At 45.1% G+C, this 26,330-nt stretch overlaps 1 protein-coding gene across 3 annotated transcripts in view; it reads right to left on the bottom strand.

Annotated features, from left to right (window-relative positions):
* nbas (NBAS subunit of NRZ tethering complex) overlaps nucleotides 1–26,330 on the bottom strand; it is a 309,279-nt gene that overhangs the window by 146,539 nt on the left and 136,410 nt on the right. For all 3 annotated transcript variants that reach the window (XM_034161663.1, XM_034161660.1, XM_034161661.1), the window contains exons 34-39: nucleotides 25,545–25,658; nucleotides 23,577–23,734; nucleotides 21,439–21,522; nucleotides 17,711–17,887; nucleotides 16,005–16,118; nucleotides 12,175–12,298 (exon numbers count right to left, since the gene is read on the bottom strand). In XM_034161663.1, the coding sequence (XP_034017554.1) occupies nucleotides 12,175–12,298; nucleotides 16,005–16,118; nucleotides 17,711–17,887; nucleotides 21,439–21,522; nucleotides 23,577–23,734; nucleotides 25,545–25,658 (771 nt within the window). The remainder of the gene's footprint in view (nucleotides 1–12,174; nucleotides 12,299–16,004; nucleotides 16,119–17,710; nucleotides 17,888–21,438; nucleotides 21,523–23,576; nucleotides 23,735–25,544; nucleotides 25,659–26,330) is intronic.

The raw sequence follows: 26,330 nt of genomic DNA, 5'->3' as shown, positions 1-26,330 counted from the left end.
ACTCCAAGCAGGGCGCCCTCTGGTGGTGGTGGGCCAGCAGTACCTCCTCTTCAGCGGCCCACACAACAGGACCCCCCCCCTCAACGGGCGCCTCCTGGCGTCCGACCAGGCTTGTCCGGATGTCTTGTGTAGAATTCGGCCAGGAGGGCCGGGTCCAGGATGAAGCTCCTCTTCACCCAGGAGCGTTCTTCAGGTCCATACCCCTCCCAGTCCACCAGATATTGGAAACCCCGGCCCTTACGACGGACGTCCAGGAGCCTGCGGACTGTCCAGGCAGGCTCCCCGTCAATGAGCCGGGCAGGAGGCGGCGTAGGTCCCGGAGTACAGAGGGGCGAGGTGTGGTGTGGTTTGAGACGGGAAACATGAAAGACAGGGTGAATCCGCAGTGAAGCCGGGAGTTGAAGCTTCACTGCGGCCGGGTTGATGATCTTGAGGATACGAAAGGGTCCGATGAATCTGTCCTTTAGTTTTGGGGAGTCGACACACAAAGGGATGTCCTTGGTCGAGAGCCACACCTCCTGCCCGGGCTGGTATGTTGGGGCCGGGGAACGTCGGCGGTCCGCATGGGTCTTGGCCCTCGTCCGGGCTTTTAACAGGGCAGAGCGGGCGGTCCGCCACACCCGGCGGCACCTCCTGAGGTGGGCCTGGACCGAGGGCACACCGACCTCTCCCTCCACCAGCGGGAACAATGGGGGCTGGAACCCCAAACATGCCTCAAAAGGGGAGAGGCCGGTAGCAGACGAGACTTGGCTGTTATGGGCATACTCGATCCAGGCCAGATGGTGACTCCAGGCCGCCGGGTGCGCGGAGGTGACGCAGCGAAGGGCCTGTTCCAACTCCTGGTTAGCCCGCTCTGCCTGGCCGTTGGTCTGGGGGTGGTACCCGGACGAGAGACTCACGGTGGCCCCCAGCTCCTTACAGAAACTCTTCCACACCTGCGAAGAGAACTGGGGACCACGATCTGATACAATGTCCGATGGTATCCCATGCAGCCGCATGACGTGGTGGACCAGAAGGTCTGCCGTCTCCTGGGCTGTCAGGAGCTTCGGGAGGGCCACGAAGTGGGCCGCCTTGGAGAACCGGTCCACTATCGTGAGAATAACGGTGTTGCCCTGGGACGGCGGGAGGCCCGTGATGACGTCCAGGCCGATGTGAGACCAGGGGCGATGAGGCACCGGCAGGGGCTGGAGGAGTCCCGTCGTCCTCCGATGGTCTGCCTTGCCCCTGGCGCAGATGGTACAGGCCTGGACGTAGTCCCGGACGTCGGTTTCCAGGGACGCCCACCAGAAGCGCTGCTGGACTACTGCCACGGTCCTACGCACTCCGGGATGACAGGAGAGCTTGGACCCGTGACAGAAGTCCAATACGGCAGCTCTTGCCTCTGGTGGGACGTACAGTCTGTTCTTGGGGCCAGTCCCCGGGTCCGGGCTCCTTGTCAGGGCCTCCCGGACGGTCTTCTCCACGTCCCAGGTGAGGGTGGCCACAACAGTGGACTCGGGGATGATGGTCTCGGTGGGGTTCGACAGCTCCGCTTTGGCTTCTTCTTCGTGTACCCGGGACAATGCATCTGGTTTTTGGTTCTTGGTCCCGGGGCGATACGTGATCTGGAAGTCAAAGCGCCCGAAGAACAGAGACCAGCGGGCTTGCCTGGGGTTCAGCCGCTTGGCGGTCCGGATGTACTCCAGGTTCCGATGGTCAGTGAAAACCGTGAAGGGCAACGATGCCCCCTCCAGCAGGTGTCTCCACTCTTCAAGAGCCTCCTTCACCGCAAGAAGTTCCCGATTGCCGACGTCATAGTTCCGTTCAGCTGGGGTCAACCTGCGGGAATAAAAGGCACAAGGATGGAGAACTTTATCAGCCTCCACGCTCTGGGACAGCACGGCTCCTATCCCTGAGTCAGAGGCGTCCACCTCTACTATGTACTGGCGATCAGGATCAGGCTGCACCAGAACTGGTGCAGTCGAGAACCGGCGTTTCAACTCCTGGAACACGGCTTCGCACCGATCCGACCAGGCGAAGGGGACGTTGGTGGAGGTCAGGGCAGTCAGGGGGCTAACTACCTGACTGTAACCTTTAATGAACCTCCTGTAGAAATTTGCAAAGCCTAGGAACTGCTGTAGTTTCCTGCGGCTTGTTGGTTGGGGTCAATCTCTCACCGCCGCAACCTTAGCCGGATCAGGGGCGACGGAGTTGGAGGAGATGATGAACCCCAGGAAGGACAAAGAAGTGCGGTGGAACTCGCACTTCTCGCCCTTCACAAACAGCCGGTTCTCCAACAACCGCTGTAGGACCTGACGTACATGCTGGACATGGGTCTCAGGGTCCGGGGAAAAGATGAGTATATCGTCCAGATATACGAAGACGAACCGATGCAGGAAGTCCCGCAAGACGTCATTTACCAAAGCTTGGAACGTCGCGGGGGCATTAGTGAGGCCGAACGGCATGACCAGGTACTCAAAATGACCTAACGGGGTGTTGAATGCCGTCTTCCATTCGTCTCCCTTCCGGATCCGAACCAGGTGGTACGCGTTTCTAAGATCCAATTTTGTGAAAATTTGGGCTCCATGCAGGGGCGTGAACACTGAATCTAACAGAGGTAACGGGTATCGGTTGCGAACCGTGATCTCGTTCAGCCCTCTGTAATCAATGCATGGACGGAGTCCGCCGTCTTTCTTGTCCACAAAAAAGAAACCAGCACCCATCGGGGAGGTGGAGTTCCGGATCAGCCCGGCAGCTAAGGAGTCCCGGATGTAGGTCTCCATTGATTCGCGTTCCGGACGTGAGAGGTTGTACAGCCTGCTGGACGGGTACTCAGCGCCCGGGACCAAATCGATGGCACAATCATACGGTCGGTGCGGGGGAAGAGTGAGTGCCAGATCTTTGCTGAAAACGTCAGCAAGATCGTGGTACTCCTTTGGCACCGCCGATAGATTGGGGGGAACTTTGACCTCCTCATTAGCCGTAGTGCCGGGAGGAACCGAGGATCCTAAGCACTCCCGGTGGCAGGTTTCGCTCCACTGCGTCACAACCCCAGACGGCCAATCAATCCGGGGATTGTGCTTCACCATCCATGGAAAGCCCAAAATCACTCGGGAGGTAGAAGGTGTTACATGGAACACTATCTCCTCCCTGTGATTCCCAGACACAACCAAAGTCACTGGTTGTGTCTAATGTGTGATTAATGGAAGCAGGGTGCCATCTAGTGCTCGCACCTGCAATGGTGCCGGCAGAGCCACCAGAGGGAGCCCTACTTCCTTTACCCATCTGCTGTCCAGCAGATTCCCTTCAGACCCTGTGTCTATCAGTGCTGGGGCATGAAGGGTTAAATCCCCACAAAGGATTGTTACTGGGATTCGTGCAGATTTGCGGGGTTTTCCCGCGTGCGTGTTATGACCCACCCTTAGCCCAGTTTCTAAGGACGGGCGTTGTAGTTTGACCGTTTTAGGGCAGTCCTTCTGCATGTGCTCGCAAGAGCCGCAGACGAAACACTCCCCGTGGGCCAGCCTCCTTTGTCTGATGTTTGACTTTAATTTGGCCCTACTCGTGTCCCTAGCCTCCTCAGCAGGGGGAGCTGTAGCCACACGGAGCTCTCTGGCAGTGAAGCGTGGGGACGACGTCACCTTGTCGGAACCGGAAGGGGGAGGGACGACTCGTGCCCGGTCATGCCTCCCGGCCTGCTCCCGACGATGCTCGCTTAAACGGTTGTCTAAACGTATAACCAAATCGATCAGCCCGTCAAATTCCCGCGGTTCCTCCTTGGCCAGTAGGTGCTCCTTGAGGACCGGGGACAGTCCATTTACAAAGGCGGCGCAGAGCGCAACGTTATTCCAGCCGGACCTCGCTGCCGCGATGCGGAAGCCAACTGCATACTCGGCTGCGCTACGGCGCCCCTGTCTCATCGACAGCAGCACGTTCGAAGCGGTCTCGCCTCTGTTGGGATGATCAAACACTTGTTTGAATTCCCGTACAAACCCAGTATAAGACGTTAGGAGCCGTGAATTCTGCTCCCAAAGCGCCGTAGCCCATGCGCGTGCCTCTCCTCGAAGCAAATTAATAACATAAGCCACCCGGCTAGCGTCTGATGCGTACATGACGGGGCGCTGTGAAAAGACGAGCGAACACTGCATGAGGAAGTCCGCGCACGTCTCGACACAGCCCCCGTACGGTTCCGGAGGGCTTATGTATGCTTCAGGGGACGGTGGGGGGGTTCGTTGAACGACCAGTGGAACGTCTAATACGGGCCCAGGACCAGCCAGAGGAGTGGCTGCAGCAGCGCCCTGATCGCGCGCTTCCACCCTGGCGGTGAGAGCCTCCACCCTCCGATTAAGGAGGACACTCTGCTCGGTCACAAATTCTAACCGGGCCTTGAAGGCGGTTAAGATCTGCTGCAGCTCACTCAACCCGCCTCCCGCTGACGCCTGCGCTCCTGGCTCTTCCATTGGCCGTTCAAGCTGGAGTTGACGCCCCTCGGAGTCCATGACGATGGCCGAGAAATCCTGTTGGGAAGGTGTCGTAGCACGGACCCACAACAGGGGGCGCAAATGAACGGACAATGAGTAAGCCAAAAGGTAACAATTTAATGTTGTGATATTACACAACGAAACGTGTCTTAATTTCACAGTCAATAAACACCAGGTGAAGTGTGGGCAGGCTCGAAGATAGAAGACGCCCGACGAGAGAGAAGCCGCGTCCCACACGGCTTCCACCACCAACGGCCTGAAGAACACCGGAGCCGCCAAGTCCCGAGTCCCCAGGTGGCCTCTGTCTTCGACTGTCGACCCTGGTACTGCTGGAAGAAAGCAGAAATATGATGTGTGAGTGTGAGTCCGCACACTCAGTAATCTATAGTCCAGATACCGTTAGGAGGGAGCACCTCCACCTCCAAATCACACACACTCGTGCAGCTCCTGTTTGTCCCTCTTCTGGGTCTTCACAGGAATGCGACTGCACACAGAACAAAGTTAGACAGCGTATTAGTCAGCAGAGAAATTACCTTGGTTCTGGTAGTCGATTTCTCGGCGGGGAGGTGGAGTTGCAGTCCGGCTTTTATGGTAGTGATGATAACGAGTGACAGCTGGTGCAGAGGATGAGTGACAGCTGTCACTTCTTCTGGGTCTGGCGCCCTCTCGTGCTTGGAGCCCGCACTCCAAGCAGGGCGCCCTCTGGTGGTGGTGGGCCAGCAGTACCTCCTCTTCAGCGGCCCACACAACACCGACATTGTTTTTGCAAAGTTACACACCGATTTAATGTTAATTTTAGTGACCTCCGATTGGCGTAACCGAGTGTCATTACTGCCGACGTGAATTACAATCTTACCAAATTTACGCTTAGCCTTAGCCAGCAATTTCAAATGTCCTTCAATGTCGCCTGCTCTGGCCCCCGGAAGACAATTGACAATGGTTGCTGGTGTCGCTAACTTCACATTTCTCAAAACAGAGTCGCCAATAACCAGAGTTTGATCCTCGGCAAGTGTATCGTCGAGTGGGGAAAAACGGTTAGAGATGTGAATGGGTTGACGGTGTACACGGGGCTTCTCTTTAGGGCTACGCTTCCTCCTCACAGTCACCCAGTCAGCCTGCTTTCCCGACTGCCCAGGATCTGCCAGGGGGGAACTAACGGCGGCTAAGCTACCTTGGTCCGCACCGACTACAGGGGCCTGGCTAGCTGTAGAATTTTCCACGGTGCGGAGCCGAGTCTCCAATTCGCCCAGCCTGGCCTCCAAAGCTACGAATAAGCTGCACTTATTACAAGTACCGTTACTGCTAAAGGAGGCCGAGGAATAACTAAACATTTCACACCCAGAGCAGAAAAGTGCGGGAGAGACAGGAGAAGCCGCCATGCTAAATCGGCTAAGAGCTAGTAGCTACGCAACCTAGCGGATTCCTAAAAACACACAAAGTGAATAATGTGTAAATAATTTAGAGGTGATTCAGCAGAAGGAGTGCCTTAGTTAAGGCACCAGACAGGCCATGAAGTAGCACAGGTAACGCACGGCAACAGCGAACGCACAACAACGGTGCTAAAATAAAACAAAAATCCACTAGACACGCTGTGGAGCAGCACAGGTAACGCACGACAACAGTGCTAAAAAAAAATAAAAACGAAAGCGTTAGCAAGCTAGTTAGCTTGCCAACGCTGATGAAAGTTAGCTGATAAAAGTGCTCCGTCACGATGTTTCGACTGTTAGAGGTCTTCTTTAGGCGTTGGAGCACGGTGAAAAAGTAAAAAAAAAAGTAAAAAAGTCTTGAAAAAGACTGTTAGTTCAAAGTCCAAAGCAGCAGGTAGCAGTCTCGGTGTAAACAGTTCCAACAGAGAGCCAAAACAGCTCTCCCTGCATCCCACAATCAAGTTTTATGTCTCCTTTTTTTCAGGACAACCTGTGCTTTCAGAATATATATGTTTTTGTTGTGTTTTATAAGTGTAATAAAGGTTTACAATCAAAAATAGACAAGGAAAAAATAAAGCGAAAAATAATTTTCCACACACATTTATTCAAAACACACAGCAAACTATAATAAACAACTGTTTTGACACTTTATAAAGGTAATTTGAGGTCTTGTGTGAAAGTCTGTACAACAAAAAGGTTCAAACAATAAACACAAATGCACATTTTGATCAATATATACAAAATGGTCTATGCGTTTTGTTATCCATTGATATGGTAAACAGTGCTTTACGCAGAGAAAGCAGCAGAGTTATCCAGTAACATTCACATGCAAACTAGTGGAGCAATCCTGATAGTTACACACTCTTTGTTTGAGCACGTGAGATTGTCATCAGAGGCCCTCCGTCTGCTCCTACTTTCACTGATCGCTGTGCGTAATGGCGCAGGGCACACTGAGTATGTACTAATAGTATGTACTCATTGGAGCACCCAGGGGGCTATTCAAATGGGTCAACTAGTAACATATCACTCCTGAAAATGATCTTTGGCTTTTCACGTCAGGTAAATCTGCCCTACGATTGAATTTTGGAAAACCAATTGGTGAACCAATTCCGAGTGGACACTCACATTGCGCATGTCATCACACAGCTTTTATGAGAAGTACAAAGATGGCCGATGGCTGGCTCAAAAGTCCGCAGAGTTAACTTTTCAGCAAAAAAAAAAAAAAGGTAAGTTTCTATCTCATGTCATTCAAAAGTTATTTATAATTTAGTAAAGCTTGGTCTTAGCCGTCATATACGATGGCGTCGACCCCAGAGGGTTAAAAAAAAAAAAACAAGAAAAAAATCATCAAATTAGTTACATGCCTAAAACATCTGATTTTTTTCTTGTTTGTTTTTACTTTTTCATTTTGCATTATTGATATATACTGGACAATGATATAAGATGACTTGTGAACCAGTTTAGGATGACGAAGTCATCAAATTAAAGTCATTGTTCTTCCTTTGGCTAAAAAAATACAGCAAATGAGGGAAAAGCCAATAAATACATGAAAATGAATATGTGTTGCAGAGTGAGGCACTCAAATGCCTCACCTCAGGGAGCTGGGGTGGAGGTCTGATGTAAAAGATCTGCTAGCGTGCTTTGACACTTTGCCTGCAGATCCAGTGTACTTGTATTGGGAATGACAGATGGCAAACTGATTGGATTTAATCCATGTTGCACCCAAAACACAGCCATGACTAATTCAGTGACTAAATGTAATCTGATTGCTCACTGACCCTTAAACTACACTCAGAATGTCATAGATCCATTTTCTATACCCGCTTATACCAATTAAGGGCCATGGGGGCGCTGGGGCCTATCCCAGCAGTCATAGAGCGTGAGGTTGGGTACACCCTGAACGGGACGCCAGTCTGTCGCAAGGCCACATACAGACAGACACACACCTATGGACAATTTAAAGTTTCCAGTTCACTAAATATGCATGTCTTTTGGATGTGGGAGGAAGCCGGCACACACGGAGGGAGCCCACGCAAACACATGGAGAACATGATTCATCAGTTTATGTGTTCTTTTTAAAGATATCAAAGTATAGTACCTTAGTTCTTCGGTTTCCATTTGATAGCATAGAGATTATGCTTTTTATTTTCCTATAGTATTCTAGCAGAGTTACTTTAGATAGATAACAATACACATTACATCATAGCTTCTGTTTATATAATAAAATACCATGACCATGACCAAATCTTCTCCTGTATTAATATTTAGGTTTTAATACCTACTCCTGTATATTATATAGTACCATATTTATTGTATATGTTGTTTATTACCCTTAATATTTAAATATAGTTATATATATGATGTCTTATCTTTCTTATGTCTTATTATTTATTATTATATATGCTTTTTTTCTTGAGCCGCTTGGGTGGGTAGGGAGAGTTCCCATGGAATAAAAAAGCTTTTCAACCTACCATCTCTGGTTCTCAAGACCAGGCACCTAAGTGGCTCTACTCTACTCTTTTCTACTCTTCCTTTTTAGATATTTAGATATACCTTAGTATACTAGCATAGTTCCACCTTAGAATTGGAATATAATATATAAGATATACCTTACTGAATTTTCATGCAAATTCCACACAGAAAGGCCACAGCTGGGAATTGATCCCATGACCTTTTTGCTGTGAGGCAACAGTGCTAACCACTAAGCCACTGTGCTGTCCACACTCAGAATACACACCGCATAAACAGCAGAGTGGAGATGGACATTCCCAAAATACGTGTGGGGTGCTTTTAGATCAGGGTTAACCTTACTCCTGAAGATTACCTGTCCTACATGTTTTCCAGCTCTCCCTGCTCCACCCACTGCTAATTACCAGATGTCACTAAGCACCTGTAGTTGTAACAGGTACACATGGAAGTCATGCAGAGCAGGTGACCTCCAAGAGCAGGGTTCATGACCCCTGCTTTTGACTATGTGCTATGGATTAGTAAGAAATGAATCAGGGTGCTTTTCAACAACTTGCCTTTTGACATCATAAAGGTTTAGTGACATTATGCTGACAAACAAAGAGAGTGTTTGGCAGAGTTTTACGCTGTGTGAATGGCTGAGTGTAGTTTTACATTTCTCACCATAACAAAGCAACATGGGGGGAGCTTGTTTTCCATTTCTCTATTCCAAATGAGAATCCGAAAAAAAGCGCATTTTCTATTTTCTCATTCCAAAATGAAAATCGATTGGCCGTTATGTACACAGGAGAAGCGGAGGAAGACAGAATCACTTTTCGTCTCTGGTCCAAGGAGAACAAAAGTCTCCGTTGCTGATAAGAGCCTGAGACAAAATGGAACAGACAGAGAAAAGGAAAGTGTGGATACTAGGAGAGGGAAAAAAAAGCGGTGGGGGCTAAAAAACATAAGGGGAGAAAAAAGGAGGAGCAGATAGCGCAGACGGAAATGTACACCAACGCACAATTACAAATGTGTCTGCACGTGGTTTGAGGTTCAGCGCACGAACCCGCGCGCCTGAGCGATGTACTTACTTCAAGAGGCATGACGGCTCTCTTAAGCAGAGGGCCCGCCCTCCTCCTCTGCTCGTTTTTCTCTCCCCTCCCCTCAGAGCCCCCGGGTATCAATGAGCTACACCTCAGAATGAGCTGATTACACGCCTCTCCAAAGCTACCGATATCATCAGGACAGGAATTACCAGAGGGGTAAACACACACACACAAAAACACACACGCAGAGGAAAGATAACCCTGATTTGAAAGCATAGCTCGCAATGTACTCCTGTTCCTATGCGTGATGCCAGAGAGAAACAGGAAGCAATAAACAGACATCAGCAAGAGAATACATGAGTGTTCCTGTTTTGTTTTTGTGTGTGTGTGTGTGTCTTTTTTTTTTTTTGCCTTTATTGGATGGGAACAGTGGTGACTAACACGAAGGTCAGGACGAAATGTCCACAAATGTTAGAACCGGGGACATTACAGTTACACGAGGTGCATGCTTAGCGCCAATCCTTCAGGAGGCCTCAGTCCATACAGACAAACACAGTCCTGCTCCTTGGCGAGACAAATTAGGAACATTGTTAGTGGGATGGTGACGCTCCTGTTTCGCCCCTCCTGGTGTTGTTAAAAATCCTCTAATTACTGTCCGACTGCCCTGACCACATATAACTGACACCGGTTGCGCCTGACATCCAATCAGTCAAACCACCTAAGGAGGTAGACTAGTCACATTTAAATGTGCATGTTATTGAATTTGACCAAATTAATTAAAATGCAAAAGGCAGAACAAATGTCACACCTTAGTGTCTTGTGTAGACTTTCCAATTTCAAACTGTTGTGTATGCTCGTGAAGCTGCAGCTTCTGTTTCTCTCTGAGTGAACGTTTCAGCACCTTACTCAACTCAATCCCATCAAGTCACTTTCCACTCGTGTCCTCATTAATTACCTCCAGCTTATCTGGCCCGGGTGAAAAATCTATATATTTATTTTTTTAAAGGCCATCTCCTAGTCTGTTTTTGAGGACAGCCGGCATTGCGGGCCAATATGACAGTCATTAATCGAAGGTTGTTATCGGTGGCGGAGGTGTCTAGCGCGCCTTTTCTCTTTCCCGACACGTCGCGCTCCGCTCCAGCTCTGAGGAGAAGGTGACTCTTAAGGAGAGAGATATTCATTTGAATGACGGCAGCACAGAGAGAGTACGACAGCTTAAATTTGCTGGAAGGTGTTTTATGTTTGTGTGACCGAGGTGCAGGTGCAGGTGTGTGTTTCGCGATCCACATGCTAGTATTCACACAAACATACTTTGTTTTTGCACCACCATTGATTTGGTGAGCAAATGCGATCCATCACACGGCGCGGCCTTGATGTTTTGACTTGATGCTATCTCCGTCATATCTCTAAGGTGATGGGGTCATTATTTACGGTTGCTGTGGCTTTCATGGGGAAACCTTAATTATTCAAAGCAAAGCCATTCTGCCTATGTTGTCCCCTAGTCCACCACTTGTCTGATCTCTGGCTTAACCACTGTTACAGTGTGCTGATGCACGGCCTTGGCCTTGAGGTGCCTTAAGGCCCGTTTTTTTGGGAACTTTAGCCTTGGGCTTGGATGTCTTGGCCTTGAGGGTACAAACCCTTAGTCATTACAAGACAGGAAAAAATCTAAATTTTCCAGGCCTTGCCCTTTGGGTTTGGAAGCTTTAGTCTTTGCCTTGAAGAGCAACGCCTTGGTCATTTCAAGAAAAATCAAGGCATATTTCAAGGCATATGGAATTTTCTGAATTTTAAATACAAGTTATGCACACTGTTAAACCGAACACTCGGTTGAACACACCACACAGCTCAAAAGAATTCTCTGGTCACAATGCCAGAGCCCTGGGTTTTAGCCTTCTGGTTAGAGAGTCCGACTTCCATACCGGAGATTGTGAGTTCGCGTCCCTAGGGGAGCGAATGGGCAGAGTCATAAACAACACAACGCAGAGTCAACAAGTAAACCAAAGAATGCATCAAAAAATCTAATCCAAAATGTAGTGCAAATTTTTTTAGGCAGAAATTTGTCACTTTTTTTTAATTGAAAAACATGAACTAGAGTTACATAAGCTTAATTAACTATAAATTGTTAAGTTACTAAAACTTTAACAATTAAATTTTTGAAAATTATTTTACGTTGGCAAACTCAAATGGTTTAAGGCAATCGGTTTCCTCAAATGGTTTGAGTTCAACTAACTCATTGAGTTTTACAGTGTACCAAACCACTGCACAATGCAGAATACTATTTTTACTGAAAATAACTGCTGTTCTTGAAGATATCTTCAAAATACACCACATTTTGGATATAAAAACTTCATGTTCTTTGCTTTTTGTGTGAACCTCCATCTTTGTAAGATAGATTTTCTTTTTCTTTTTTAGTTTATTAGGCCCTGAGTTTCAGATTTCAAGCCTCTGCCTTGAAGCAAAAAAAAACCCAAAATGCTTTGGCCTGGGCCTTGAGGAGTAAAAGCCTTGGCATTTTCCTTGAAGATTTTGGCGCTAACAGCACTGGGCTCAATGGATGTAGAGCCCAACACACTTACATGCACCAACTATGCTTAACAACTAGCAAACAAACAAACTTGAAAGTTCATGAAAGCGCCTCTGCAACAACATAATAGATGGCTGCATGCAAGATGTGGCCAAATGATCAGCAAAATCCAGCACAGTAATCTTCAAAATGAAGTATGCAAATCTGTTTAATGGAAAATAAAGCCAGATTTCGCAGCTGGCTACACAAAGTGAAGTGTGTGTGATTACCCTCGGTGGCAGGAAACAGCGTTTCCCCTTCAGTTTTCGTCTCCGCCAGCTTGCCCGTCCTCAGCAAAACCTCAGCAAAGTTCTCCTGAGCCACGTCCTTGCAGGACGAGTACACATCTTGACTCTAAAAGCGTATAAGCGTATAAAAACGGCATAGAGAAAAGAGTGAGAAAACACAGCGTGCAATTAAAACTAAGAGGGAATATTACGATAAATGATAGGAGCACATCCATGGAAGAAAGAACAGATGAGAATATAACACGGGGAGATGTGATTAAGGTGAAGAAGCGTCTCAACTCGTAGGCAATCAGAGAGATGAAAAATAAGGTGGGCAAATGAACCATTTCAACATGATGCTTTTTGATTATTCATTTACGGGACTTTTGCACACAAAACATCTTTGTCATGTATCTACAAGGCGACAACGAGGTTGCTGCCCTCAGAGTTTCAACACAGCATGCATGTCGTCTCTCACCGCTACTCTCCTTATATCTATTTGCCTTGTTCCGCTCGTCTCCATTTTTTCTCCGAATCCTTCAATGAAACATTTAAGGTACAAAGCGATCCTGGAGATCAGCCAGCTCAGACCGAGCTGTTCTTGGTAGATGGAAGATGGATAAATATTGGAGATGGAGTAAAGGAAAGGATTTGGAGGGTCCCATTAAAATGTCATGAGATGTGACTTATCGGCCTCCTCTGCCCCCCCACCCCCACCCCACCCCCCTCTGTCCAATCCTTTAGCTATCCATACAATTTGTGCATCTCAGTAAAAAGCCCCGTCATAGCCCAAGGTGACCAATTTCTACGCATAAAGGCCAAACCGCTGCTTTTCCCAGTGTTCGTCTGTTCTAAAAGTTTAAACAATTCTGTCAATGTTTTCAATTTTCATGGTAACCATTAATACATCCATCCATCCATTTCCTAAACCCACTTACTCCAATTAAGAGTCATGGGGGGCTGGAGCATATAACAGGCTAACAGTTTACTGCATATCCAAATTTAATATTTCTAGTTCCTTGTTAGCCCAGAAAAGGAGGTTCTACGGTTTAGAGTTGGGTCAACTTGGGTTTGATCTGAGGTTTAAGTTTCAGGCCACCTGTTTGTTCCCTTGGACAAGATACAGTAGTGTTCAGAATAATAGTAGTGCCATGTGACTAATAAGATTAATCCAGGTTTTGAGTATATTTCTTATTGTTACATGGGAAACAAGGTTCCAGTAGATTCAGTAGATTCTCACAAATCCAACAAGACCAAGCATTCATGATATGAACACTCTTAAGGCTATGAAATTGGGCTATTGGTAAAAAAAAAGTAGAAAAGGGGGTGTTCATAATAATAGTAGTGTGGCATTCAGTCAGTGAGTTCGTCAATTTTGTGGAACAAACAGGTGTGAATCAGGTGTCCCTGTTGGGAAGGTGTCGTGACACGGACCCACAACAGGGGGCGCTAAAGGAACGGACAATGGATAAGCCAACCAGTAACAATTTAATGTTGTGAAAACACACAACGGAATACAGACAGAGATATGGATTGCCAATGAGACACCAGGTGACGTGTGGGCAGGCTCGAAGATAGGAGACCTCTGGCGAGAGATGAGCTGATTCCCACACAGCTTCCACCACCAGCGGGCCTGAAGAACACCGGAGCCGCCAAGTCCCGAGTCCCCAGGTGGCCTCTGCCTTCGGCTGTCGACCCTGGTACTGCTGGCAGAGAACAGAGAAAATCCAGGTGAGTGTGAATCCGCACACTCAGTAGTCCACTCACAGTCAATGTTCTTTAAGGAGGGAGCACCTCCACCTCCAATCACACACTCGTGCAGCTCCTGTGTAACCACTTATCTGCTATGGAGCGTGATGCGAAGTCGTCGCGGTCACGCTCTTACTCCAGCTCGGATAAGTACACCACAGGGCAAACGGCTGCAAAGAAGAGTTTAGTTAGCAGAGAAAATTACCACAGAGAGGGTTACCTCTTGGTTGCTGATTTCTCGGCGGGGAGGTGGAGTTGTAGTCCGGCTTTTATGGTGATGTGGTGAATGAGTGACAGCTGGTGCAGATGATGAATGACAGCTGTCACTCTCCGTTGCTCCGACGCCCTCTCGTGCTTGAAGCCCGCACTCCAAGCAGGGCGCCATCTGGTGGTGGTGGGCCAGCAGTACCTCCTCTTCTGGCGGCCCACACAACAGTCCCCTATTTAAGGATGAAGCCAGCACCTGTTGAACATGCTTTTCTCTTTGAAAGCCTGAGGAAAATGGGACGTTCAAGACATTGTTCAGAAGAACAGCATAGTTTGATTAAAAGGTTGATTGGAGAGGGGAAAACTTATACGCAGGTGCAAAAGATTATAGGCTGTTCATCTACAATGATCTCCAGTGCTTTAAAATGGACAAAAAAAAACAGAGACGCGTAGAAGAAAACGGAAAACAACCATCAAAATGGATAGAAGAATAACCAGAATGGCAAAGGGTCACCCATTGATCAGCTCCAGGATGATCAAAGACAGTCTGGAGTTACCTGTAAGTGCTGTGACAGTTAGAAGACACCTGTGTAAAGCTAATTTATTTGCAAGAATCCCACGCAAAGTCCCTCTGTTAAATAAAAGACATGTGCAGAAGAGGTTATAATTTGCCAAAGAACACATCAACTGGCCTAAAGAGAAATGGAGGAATATTTTGTGGACTGATGAGAGTAAAATTGTTCTTTTTAGGTCCAAGGGCCGCAGACAGTTTGTGAGACAACCCCCAAACTCAGAATTCAAGCCACAGTTCACAGTGATGACAGTGAAGCATGGTGGTGCAAGCATCATGATATGGGCATGTTTCTCCTACTATGGTGTTGGGCCTATATATCGCATACCAGGTATCATGGATCAGTTTGGTTATGTCAAAATACTTGAAGAGGTCATGTTGCCTTATGCTGAAGAGGACATGCCCTTGAAATGGGTGTTTCAACAAGACAATGACCCCAAGCACACTAGTAAACAAGCAAAATCTTGGTTCCAAACCAACAAAATTAATGCCTCGCAGATGTGAAGAAATCATGAAAAACTGTGGTTATACAACTAAATACTAGTTTAGTGATTCACAGGATTGCTAAAAAAGCAGTTTGAACATAATAGTCTTGAGTTTATAGCGTCAACAGCAGATGCTACTATTATTGTGAACACCCCCTTTTCTACTTTTTTTTTTTTTTACCAAAAGGCCAATTTCATAGCCTTAAGAGTGTGCATATCATGAATGCTTGGTCTTATTGGATTTATGAGAATCTACTGAATCTACTGGTACCTTGTTTCCCATGTAACAATAAGAAATATACTCAAAACCTGGATTAATCTTTTTAGTCACATAGCACTACTATTATTCTGAACACTACTGTACATTATCTGCATTGTCTCAGTCCACCTTCTCATCCACCTCATGCATCTGTCCGGGGATATGCATCGACCATATGGGTCTCAGGGCCTCTATAGTGTAGGACTTACTTCTTCTTCTATTGTTAGTCCTATCAAGTCTGTTTTCATCATTCGTACACCACATCCTGTAGCCTCTTTTTTCCTCTTTTTTCCTGTAAAGCAGTGCTAATATTTACATGTAGCTTTTGGCGTTAAAATTACTGCGCTTGAAATCAATATTCATTTTGGCTCAACACTGGATTTGAAGGAGTTTATAAGTTATGAGAGTGGGGGGGAAAATCCAATTAAAAGCCTTAAGTTGTAAACCTATTCAACCATTTTTTGTGATAATTTAAAAAGGGGGGGGATGTAAAGATAACATAAATATAGAAGGGGGGAAACAAATAATGAGTCATGAGACACGCTGATGTGGAACCACTTACTGGGTCTACATAGGGATCATCAATGAGCTCCTGATAAAAGGGGCTACAGCCTTGACGCTCCAGGTTGGAATTCTCACATGCCCCTTCCTGACTGGTGGAGCCTGAGCCATAACCCTGCGGAACCATCAAAACATCATTAAACTTTTACAATGTGCCACCAGCGCTGTCATCCCTCTCAACCCACAGTTCACATCCTCGCCGTTTTTCTCTTCCCTCAGAAGTGTACGGCTGACTACAAGCCCCGCAATTGCTGCCAAGACTAGAGACGCCATCAATCTGCGCCGCGGCAACCACCGAGCCAGTCCAGCCGCCGGCAACCATGAGATGTTGAAATATTCAACAGGCAGGCCAATTAATTATGCAGGAGATGGGCTCTTGATTGGCTGTGTTTTGGATGAGGACTATGAAGTATGTGAGTGAGCCTGTGTGAGACACAGAAGCCACGGACAGGCGGCGCGTTCTTACAGTACAGCCCAGACATCAACTAACAAAGATAAAGTGGGCAGAATTTTAGGCAACTGCCTATTACTGCATGGCTGATTCATCACGTCTTGCAGAAGATGACTTCTGATGCTTCATAAACACTGCTATGCCAATAAAATGCATAAACATATCCATTAAGCTTCAGTGCAATGCACAGTGCAACTGTTACTGGGAGTGTACAACTAATGGAGTTGTGGCTTTCACACCCCAGTGCTTACGCTCTAATTGCAGTCATCTATGCACCCATGACACCCATGGTGCACTGGTTGTAAAGCGAGGTTTGGTCACGCACAAGGCCCGTGCATTGCACCCTTGTAGCAGCAGAAAGCAACTGCACCATAAATCAGGATAAACCTGGTCTAAAGTCCACAGCAGAGCTTTTCTGCCAATTTTGAGATACAATATGCAGATAGCTTCATTTTGGTGGGTCCAGAATGCGGACAGGGATGCACATTATTGGATCACACTAAGAAACTAATTCAAAAACAAAAATTAGTAATAAAATACAAGTTAAATGAATGGAAAAATACAAAAACTGAATAACTCTGGTTTGTACTGTATTTTTTATACTGGTTTTGTTCCTCCCCTGTTTGGCTGGCAGGCAGCACTCACTCAACTCTATTTATTTATACAGAGTCAAATGGCAGTGCTTCAATTCATCTCAAATTGTTGTAAAATCTGCAAAAACCTTGTAACTGTTTGAATGGCCTCAGCAGTAAGTCACCCCTCTAATCTGGTCTGCTTGAGGTTTCTTCACCAGATGGAGTTTTTCCTTAACCACTGTCGCTTGTGTGCTTGCACGGGGGGTTGGTAAGGTTACACCTTACTCATGTGAAGCACCTTGAGGCAGTAATGTTGTGTTTTGCTACTATACAAATAAAATAAACAAATTGAATTGAATTCAGTGTCTGACAAAGTGTCCAATTTAGGCCAGAAGAACCTTTGACACCAAAATTATGACTCTGTGGACCAGCAGTTCCATGGATATGGCATTAGGTTCACAGACTGGACCCAGGTTAGCCGTGCTACTATGATATTTGTGCAATCTATTCGATCCACTTAGCTATAAATCTGTGGAACTGTGATTTCTGATCAATACTTTATTGGTTTGTACCATGAGTTTTGGTATTACAAAACATAGAGCAGAGTATCCTTACCAAAAAGTGGCTCCATCAATCGTTACCCAAACAAAAACCCAAGACAAGGTCTGTCAGCATTCTTACATGCAATGGCCGAAGGTAGTTGATTGATTTCTTCCACCAGCGATGGTCGCTGACTGCCGTCAGCACGGCCTTCGTGGTCACTCCAGTTGTTGTCAGCACTTCCATGGTCTTTGCTGTTGTCCTGTGCAGCAGATCACCCGCCGTCACCACAGGTAGACTCACAGTGGATGCGCCAGCCTGGGGCCAAAAAGCATAAGAGGTACATTATTCCAGTTCATTGTTCTGATATCTGAGCAACAACAGCAGTAAAAGTCATATCTGCTACGCTTCCCTGCATTCGTACTGCAGAATCTTCTGAACATTTCTTTTGGTAACTGAAGCGGCAGCATCAGAGGAGCTCTGTGATTGTGACATCTGTATTGTTTTATTTGATAAAGGACAAACTCTGAGTGGGGGGGACTCTTGAGGATCAGTATGGTGTTAAGATACAAATGTTCTTTTATTAGACACCTGAGAGGAACAACGATAATCACAGGACTCTGTGTGTTTGTTTGTGAACTTGCCGGGGGATTACAAAATCAGGCAGCAGAGGGTTCTTTCATGCAGAGTCTCACAGCCTGTACTTGTGCAGCAGAGAATGTACTTGAAGTTACACAGGACTGTTCTCAGCTGGCGTGTTGCGATTCATATGTGCGGAAACCACTTTGGTGATGACTTGGTGATAACACGGCTAATGTCTAATAAATATGGATGACCATGAACTGACAATTTTAACTCAAATTTCTTTTTAACATTTAGACCCGCATAATTTCCAGCATAATTAAAATGCAAATTCAAATGCTCCAGTCGTCATTTTCAGTACAACTTTGAGGAACAAAGAGACATTTTTTCTTGAAAGAGAAAAAAAAAAACCTGTAGTTTCCTGTACCCACTAAATTTTAGAAACAAGAACAATTAGACATCTGAGATATTGGCCTCCCTTAAGTTATGATTGTAATATACAGCAATCTGAAAAACAAGTGAAACATAGTGAACTAACACTAAGTCTACCGGTGGTCTTGATGAATTTATTTCAAGATCTTGAAAAGCATACGCAGTTCCACAGAACACGGAGGTCTGTGTCCTCTCTGTCAGCACATTTAAGCCCAGGGAGAATGACTCTCCCCGGGGGTGGTTGGTTACAGACACTGAGCTCTGAGAAGCATAATGTTACTAGTTCCACAGAATGGCTAAAGACATGATTTTCACAGAAACAATTGAAAACACACAATAACAGAAAACATCAGCTTGCAGCTGTGTCTTCAGAGATAATTGCGTCTCCAGAAATGATCAGAACTTTCTGTGGCTGGAACGGTTGGTCTACCGGCAGAGACCTTCTTCACTGTAAGAATTCACGCCACGTTCCACGGCTGCAAACAAGCACTCTGTTTATGCCAGAAGACAGCAAATATGATTGTATATGAAGACATGGCAATAAAGTATAAGCATTTATAATACATCGGTACCACTTAAGCATTTATAAGAATTCTACCACACCAGTTGCTGATTTTCCTTCTTGTTTGTTTGAATCCTTCAGGCATGGGGCCACAACAACAATTCCACTTCCTAAAAAGGCCAAGACTTCCATCCAATGCATAGCACAGTGCAAATGCACCTGCTTGTTTTCCAAAACAACAGCGTTGTCATTTTCGAGGCTAACACCTACGTTCTTTAAATAGCAAGTTAGTGTACTTGCACGCATCTGCACAAGTGTCGGTATTAAAATGAAGTGTGGTCAAGGGCAATGTTGTGCATTGCTATTGTGAGGCAGCACAAAGCGATTGTGAAATAGTTTTTCTCCAAGTATGGTGCAAGATTCAGATATGCAGATTAGGTGACTCCGAGGCAAAGAGTTGGACTACCAATTTATAGACTGAGATTTGATTCCAGGTGGTTGCTTTAGACTAGAGAAGACAAACAAGTCCCAGTCCACCAATTTATGGTGTGTTTACACATAGGCAGGGTGCGTTATGAATGTCATATTTGCATCATTCTTGGCACATTCCTGACATTCTTAATGTGACTTAACGCATCTGAATAGGTTTCTTAATAGTGTGTGTTGCTGCATGATATTTGTGATTTCATGGGCATGGTTTTGGCTGTCAAAAAATCTTCCACGAATGTCACGCACTACCTCATTTCGTCTCATGTCGTGGAGGTCACAACACTGAGCGTGTTGATCTGTCTTGATTAGTGGTGATCCTTAATAGAGCGTGACAGCATTCTTCTCTGATGTGCGCACAGTTAAACCCTGCTGCACCGCCTTCAGTTTCATTGCTGCAGTATGCTGAAGGACAGTGACGCCAAGATGGCTAAAAGTCTCGTTCGAATGCTTCTCAACGCACTCCTGCAGGTGTTCCATCTGCTGCTGCTGTGCCTGATGTTTGGGAAAATGAGCGAGACAAGAGCCGTGTGAAGCCACACATCTGGCTCTCTCTGTCTTCTCCTCCTTTCTGCACCACTCCATGGCACAGAGCCCAACTAAGCATGCAGTCACAAAGTTCTTCTGCTGTAGATTTTGAGGAGCAAACTGGAGCGATCTGAACTGTTCAGCAACTGACGGTAGGATGAATATGGGCGGTGTGTGTGTGGAGTCAATTCGCCTCTTTCACAACGTGACAGAACGTAATGACGCGCTGCAACAGTGCACAACAACGCAGAGCATTATTCTTGACCGTGTGTAATGGTTCCTGATAATTCTCCAGCAACACGTACCATTAATCATAACGCATGGTAACAGGTTGTAGCAGTTCCTGAGGATACCTGACACCTCTGTCCCGAATCATCACATTCGTGATCAGCGGCCAAGAATGTATACTTCGTGGCATTCATGACTTGCTGTGGTTATATGTAAACACAGCATTATAAATGGGTAACCAGCCTTGGCTGAGGAAGTAACATGCACAGCACTGGCGTCACATCTCAGGTCATGTGACCAGGAATCAAAACTCAGCAAAAGCACTGGTACCCCGACTTCTATCCCATTGATCTAACTGCTTCTCCTCCAGAGAAGAAAATTTAATAAAAAAAAAAAAAATCTATCTCAACACAGACAGACAAAACAAACCAAGACAATCTCATACCCAATCCCTCAGAGATGGCAAGGGTCAAAGATGATTAAAAGAATGACCCATTCGGCCACTGCACTGTGAATTGTGTCATTGTATTGTGAAAACACACCAGCAGTTTGTTGGCTATTGCCGAATTGAAAAGCAATTTAAGACCACATTTAGTGGGTGAGTAGGCTGAGGCCAAATCATTGAGTGCCTTTTTTCAATACTTTATTTGGCAGCGATTTGAAGGTGAGTCGGTAAGAGGAACCCCCATACACATATACAAGGTTTGTGTACACAAACAGATATTTCAAGACTGAAATACAGGTAATAAGTGTTTACACATTGAATATACACACACACACACAGAGCCTTGCCCTCAATACGACAATAAAATGACAACATGCAGCTTCAAATGAGTGTCCGACCCCCTCACAAAGGAGATCTGATGCAAGTCATGAAACATTAACATCCACTCAAGGCATCATAAAACTGGAGGCACTGATGGGGAGGAATAAATAAAGCATGGGAGCAAAGAAACCTTAACACAAGATTTACAACTTATCAAATATGGAACATGTCGAAAAACACACAAACACCACAAAAGGCCAGAGATGTGTGGCAATAAAGCCACATGATATCGTTCTATCATGTGGCACAGTAACAGCAAACTCACAAAAACGGCAGCCAACAAACCTTGAGCGAGTCCGTCTCGTCGGCTTCTTGTCCGCTGTCGATAATAACAGGCTCCATTTGGTAGTTAACAGCCTGATAAAGCACCTGGACCAAAGAAAAAGGGAAGTAGATGAAGAGAAAAAAATAGATGAGGTCTGTTATTTCATTGTACAACCTGGAGTTGAAGCCAAACAACATGATCGGGATAAATTAATCGGTGTAAAAGTCTCTGTCCTAAAAGGAAAACAAACATGAACAAGAGACTGTTTCATTTCTCTTTAGTTGTGTGTCAGGTGCCAATAAATCCGGGAAAGAGAAGTTGCACTGTCACACCAAAAAAAAAAAAAAACAGACCCTCACACGGATTTGCAAAGTAGAATAATGAAAAATACCGACTGTAAGATGAAGTGTCTTGTTGTGACAACCTTCCACAATTGGAAAATGTTGCCTCTGGTGCAGACAGTAGATGTTTGATAAGCCATAAAGGAAAAGTTAAAAGACCCAACAGCTACATGATTTGACATCTGATGTGCTTTCAACTTAACATTTTGCATGTGCTTGTTTCAAGCATAGAAAATCTGAATTTTAATTTTTATTTTAACAAATCAGTATTACCCAAACCTCCCGCAAAAGTCAATACTTTAAAAAGTAAGAACTTTTCTCTGTAGTAGCCCTGCTGACCAACTTGCTGCAAAATAAAGTTAAGTTCTTCTGGTGTCCTTCCTGTCAGCAGGTGTTCTACAATGTGAACGTGCTGGTTGCACTCTGCCCCAGTGCTGGCTGCCCTACCGGTGAACCAGCCCTTCAAGCTGCAGGAGGGTTCCAGTCACGCGGGGGCAGGTGCAGTGTTGCTACACACAGATTCTAGTGGTGTCTGTTATTTATCTAAAAAAGTTCAACAAATATCAGATGAATTGTTCCATGGTGAAGGTGATCTTGACACTTGTTGGGCTCTGTGCCATTTTCATGTTTTTATGGGTTCAGGATTCCTAATAGAGGCATAAATCTGATTCAAAGTCATTCCCCGTGAGTTGTTCAGGGTATGCATTTCTTTATTTTGATTCAGTTATCTATAACACAGAAAACATCATGATTGCACAATAATTTATACTGGCTTATTCACAGTGAAATAAAATTATATGTGACATTTATCATCTTTCTATTTCTCTCTTTCCGCTAATATGACATTTCTATTGGGATTTTATCTTTTCAGGTTGCCCAACTGTCCAGACATGTCCAGGAATTTGAAGGTCGTTGCCTTAAACCAATCTGCAGTTGGGTAATTTTAGCAGGGTAACTCCAATTAATAAAAATCAATATCATCTTTTTTAACAGGTGGTGCATTTTAAGGGAGTGGTTCTGGGCTTGTGTCACACACCTTGCACCTCAAGTGAAAGACCAGACAAATTACTTTCAAAGTACAGTCATTTCTTTTATTTGGCAAATATTCAATAAAATACATTTCCATTTAAAACTTGTATCTGTCTAATTTTGTGCATGCCTGCAAATAGCTGATTGAATTTCATTTTGTGATTATGGTCATAAACCCACGCAAGATTCTCATTTACATAATACTGTCCCCGTCATGTTACCACCTGCTGTTATTTGTGCACTTATTGTCAGCATATCATCTGCAAAACATTCACCAACCCAATGCGCAAATGTTTGAAAACCCCATGCAATTTCATGTTTGTTATATGGAATCTTAGAAAATTAGGGCCTATATGATTTCATAGATAGCTACTGAAATACTTTCCATTTCCTTGTCTCACAACAGCTTAAAAACCCACTATATGTTTAAAGTGTTCAGGGAGCAGAAAAACAGTCACAATCAAGTATTCATCAAATTCATCAGTCTTCTATACAGTATCCAGTACTGCCATGTCATTCTTTTTCATATTCTAGTTATTCTGCAGTACTTCATGAAAACACTTTCCCATGATTTAGAAACTAATCTGTCCATTTCTTTCCTCTCTTTGACTATCTGTGCTCTCAGTTATTAATAATATGGTTGACTGCTGAACTAGCTGCTTAGATGTCATATTTCATGTTTTTTAACGTACTGACTATTAGCATGCCATGTTCAGTTAATTGCATATGATTCAGTTGTGGGCTTTTAAGTCATTACGGACAAACACTAATGGGAAGCAATAAGCAACCTGAGTCTGCAGGTCACTGGAGGCAGCCAGAAGGCTGTGGATGCTGCCAGCGGGGCAGTGGGCGAGAGAGAAAGATAACAGCTCCTGCCGGGCCCCCAGGTCTCCGTAGCCATCGCACTGACCGAGGAGGCTGCACACCTCCCACGCTGGGCTGTAACCTGAAAGAAGAACAGACGTGCAGAAGCAACGAGCGGTGAGGTAAAAGAAAAGAAGGACACGGCAGAACCACCGTTCAAATTATCACAGCAACAAACGCCAATGATGTAAAATAATCAAAGTCAAGGGGATGCAGCAAGTGTCCATCCATCTTCTGCTTATCTTTTCTGAATCCTCCAACAGTGCAGCAGATAACAGAATATTTGCAGAGGAATCGTTCAAATCTGGTTACAAGCACCAAAGTTTGACTGTGTATACCTTTTGGTACATATTTTAGAAAAATAACGTTAGCCATTTGAATGTTCAATAGGGGGCCAAGTAGGGGTCAATTGAAGAACTGCATAGGGGTCAAAAAATGTTCCAATCATATTGAACGCTATATCACATTATGTGTCTGATCACAAAGATTCCAAAAAGGTATAGTTTGGACTATCTATGACTGAATGTTCTGGAGTTATGGGGTAAAAACAGCAAGAATGGTGACAAAGGTCAGTTTCAGTTTGTACAGGGGTCAAAAGTTAAAGTTGCTCCAATTATGGTAAAACATGACAAATTATTGGTTGCATTCATAGGATTTTAAAAAGGAATAGTTTGCACCATGTGTCATGCTTAGTTATCATGTTACGGGGTAACATATGTCACGTCATAGAATCCAATGGGCGTCGACATTGTTTGACCTTCAATTTGGAGACCAAACATTCAACACAGTCAGAACTATTCTATTTGTTAATCCTATTAGTTCAACCAATAATCTGCACCATGTTTGACCAAAACTGGAGCAACTTTAACTTTTGACCCCTATACAAACTGAAACTGACCTTTGTCATCATTCTTGCTGTTTTTACCCCATAACATTCAGTTATAGATAGTCCAAACTATACCTTTTTGGAATCATTGTCATCAGATACATAATGTGGTATCACTTTCAATATGATTGGAACATTTGTTTTTTTTTTTTTATTCTGACCCTGTGCAATTCTTCAATTGACCTCTACTTGGCCCCCTATTGAAAATTCAAATGGCTAAAGTTATTTTTATACAATATGTACCAAAAGGTATACACAGTTAAATTTTGGTGCTTGTAACCGGATTTGAACGATTCCTACAGTTATCTGATGTACTACAAGACCAGAGATCAATCATGCAGATGACGACAGCCACAAAAAGAACAGTTTGCTTCAAAAACAAAAAGAAGAAACAGCTCAAGTATGAGACCATGATATCTAATCTACATCCTTGATAAACTATTTTTCATTGTAGCAGCTTTCTTCTTGAAGGAAAAAAAAGAAAAAGAAAATCAGCACTCCACACTGTTCTACATTTGTTTCAACGTCATCGTAGCCAAACACCGACACGCCGCTTCACTAACAAACTGATTTGATTACTCAACCTGCATTTGGAGACAGAACACAGGCACTTATCTGATTACAGTGCATCCCCTCCGACACCTTTTTCACATCCAACCTCTCTCCTGTTATTCTGCACTACATTATTCAATACCCATAACTGATTTAGTTGTACCTTGCACAGTACATGTGAGTAGACCATAGACTATAATTTGTATCATTTGTGCACAACTACACACAAATACATTGCTGCTTTTCATTTAAAAACAGCCGACAGTCCTTTGCGAATCAGCATCAGCATTAAAAGGCAACACTATAGCAGGTGGCTTCCAGTAAAAATCAAATGCTTTAGCGGAAAACGTAGCGTTGGCAACATTCCTGTCAGGATTTCCGCAGGTGTCAGTGCACTTCTTGAGATCGTGATGAACTACCGAGGTGTTACTGTTTTCCAGTGTCTGAGACATACCTGCAGCCATGAGGTCCTGACAGTGGATGTAAGAAGCCTTGAAGTCCAGACACTGGAGAGCTTGCTCTGCCAGCAGGGTCAACACTTGGCCTTTTCGCTTTGCCTCATCATCTCCTGGGCGCACACATATATAGAGTCAAACAGACAGGAAACACACAAGCATGTGGTGCACACAAACGCAGAAGATCTTTTTATTTGAACCAATGATCAGGTCCAATCTGGGAGCATGTGTTTGGTCCCAGAAGGCAACCATCCAGGCAGACAACTGGGGAGTTGTCTTCTCACCTCTTCTATCCAACCTCTCAAAAGTCACTATCTTGTGCAGGCAAGTGAACATGGGTGCCTTTATGGTCTTCTCCAGCCACTAGAATCCTTAGGTTCCCTAATTGAACGTTCATTTGACACAAAGTCATTTCAGTGGGACCCAAGTATCCTCCGAAGAGACATCATACCAAAGACATCTAGTCCTTCCCTTAGGTCACTGGTCAGCATCCAAGTCTCACAACCATACAGTAAAACAGGAGGCACCAGGACCCTGAAGAGCTGAACTTTCATTCTCCTTCAAAGATATCTGCATTGCCAAACACCTCTGTCCAGCAACCTCATGACTCCATGAGCTCTACTCACGCATCTGTTGATGGTGGTGTTCTATGCATTTTGGGTCAAAATGCATAGAACACCACCAAATACAGGACCCGACATCCCCACCAGATCCTGTAGTCTCCTGATCAGGATGCCATGGTCAACTGTGTCAAATGCAGATGACAAATCCAACAAAACCAAGAC

Source organism: Thalassophryne amazonica, chromosome 21 (assembly GCF_902500255.1).
Source record: "Thalassophryne amazonica chromosome 21, fThaAma1.1, whole genome shotgun sequence".
NCBI classification, from domain to species: domain Eukaryota; kingdom Metazoa; phylum Chordata; class Actinopteri; order Batrachoidiformes; family Batrachoididae; genus Thalassophryne; species Thalassophryne amazonica.
Note: the sequence above shows the minus strand (reverse complement) of the source record. Positions and strands in the feature narration are given on the sequence as shown.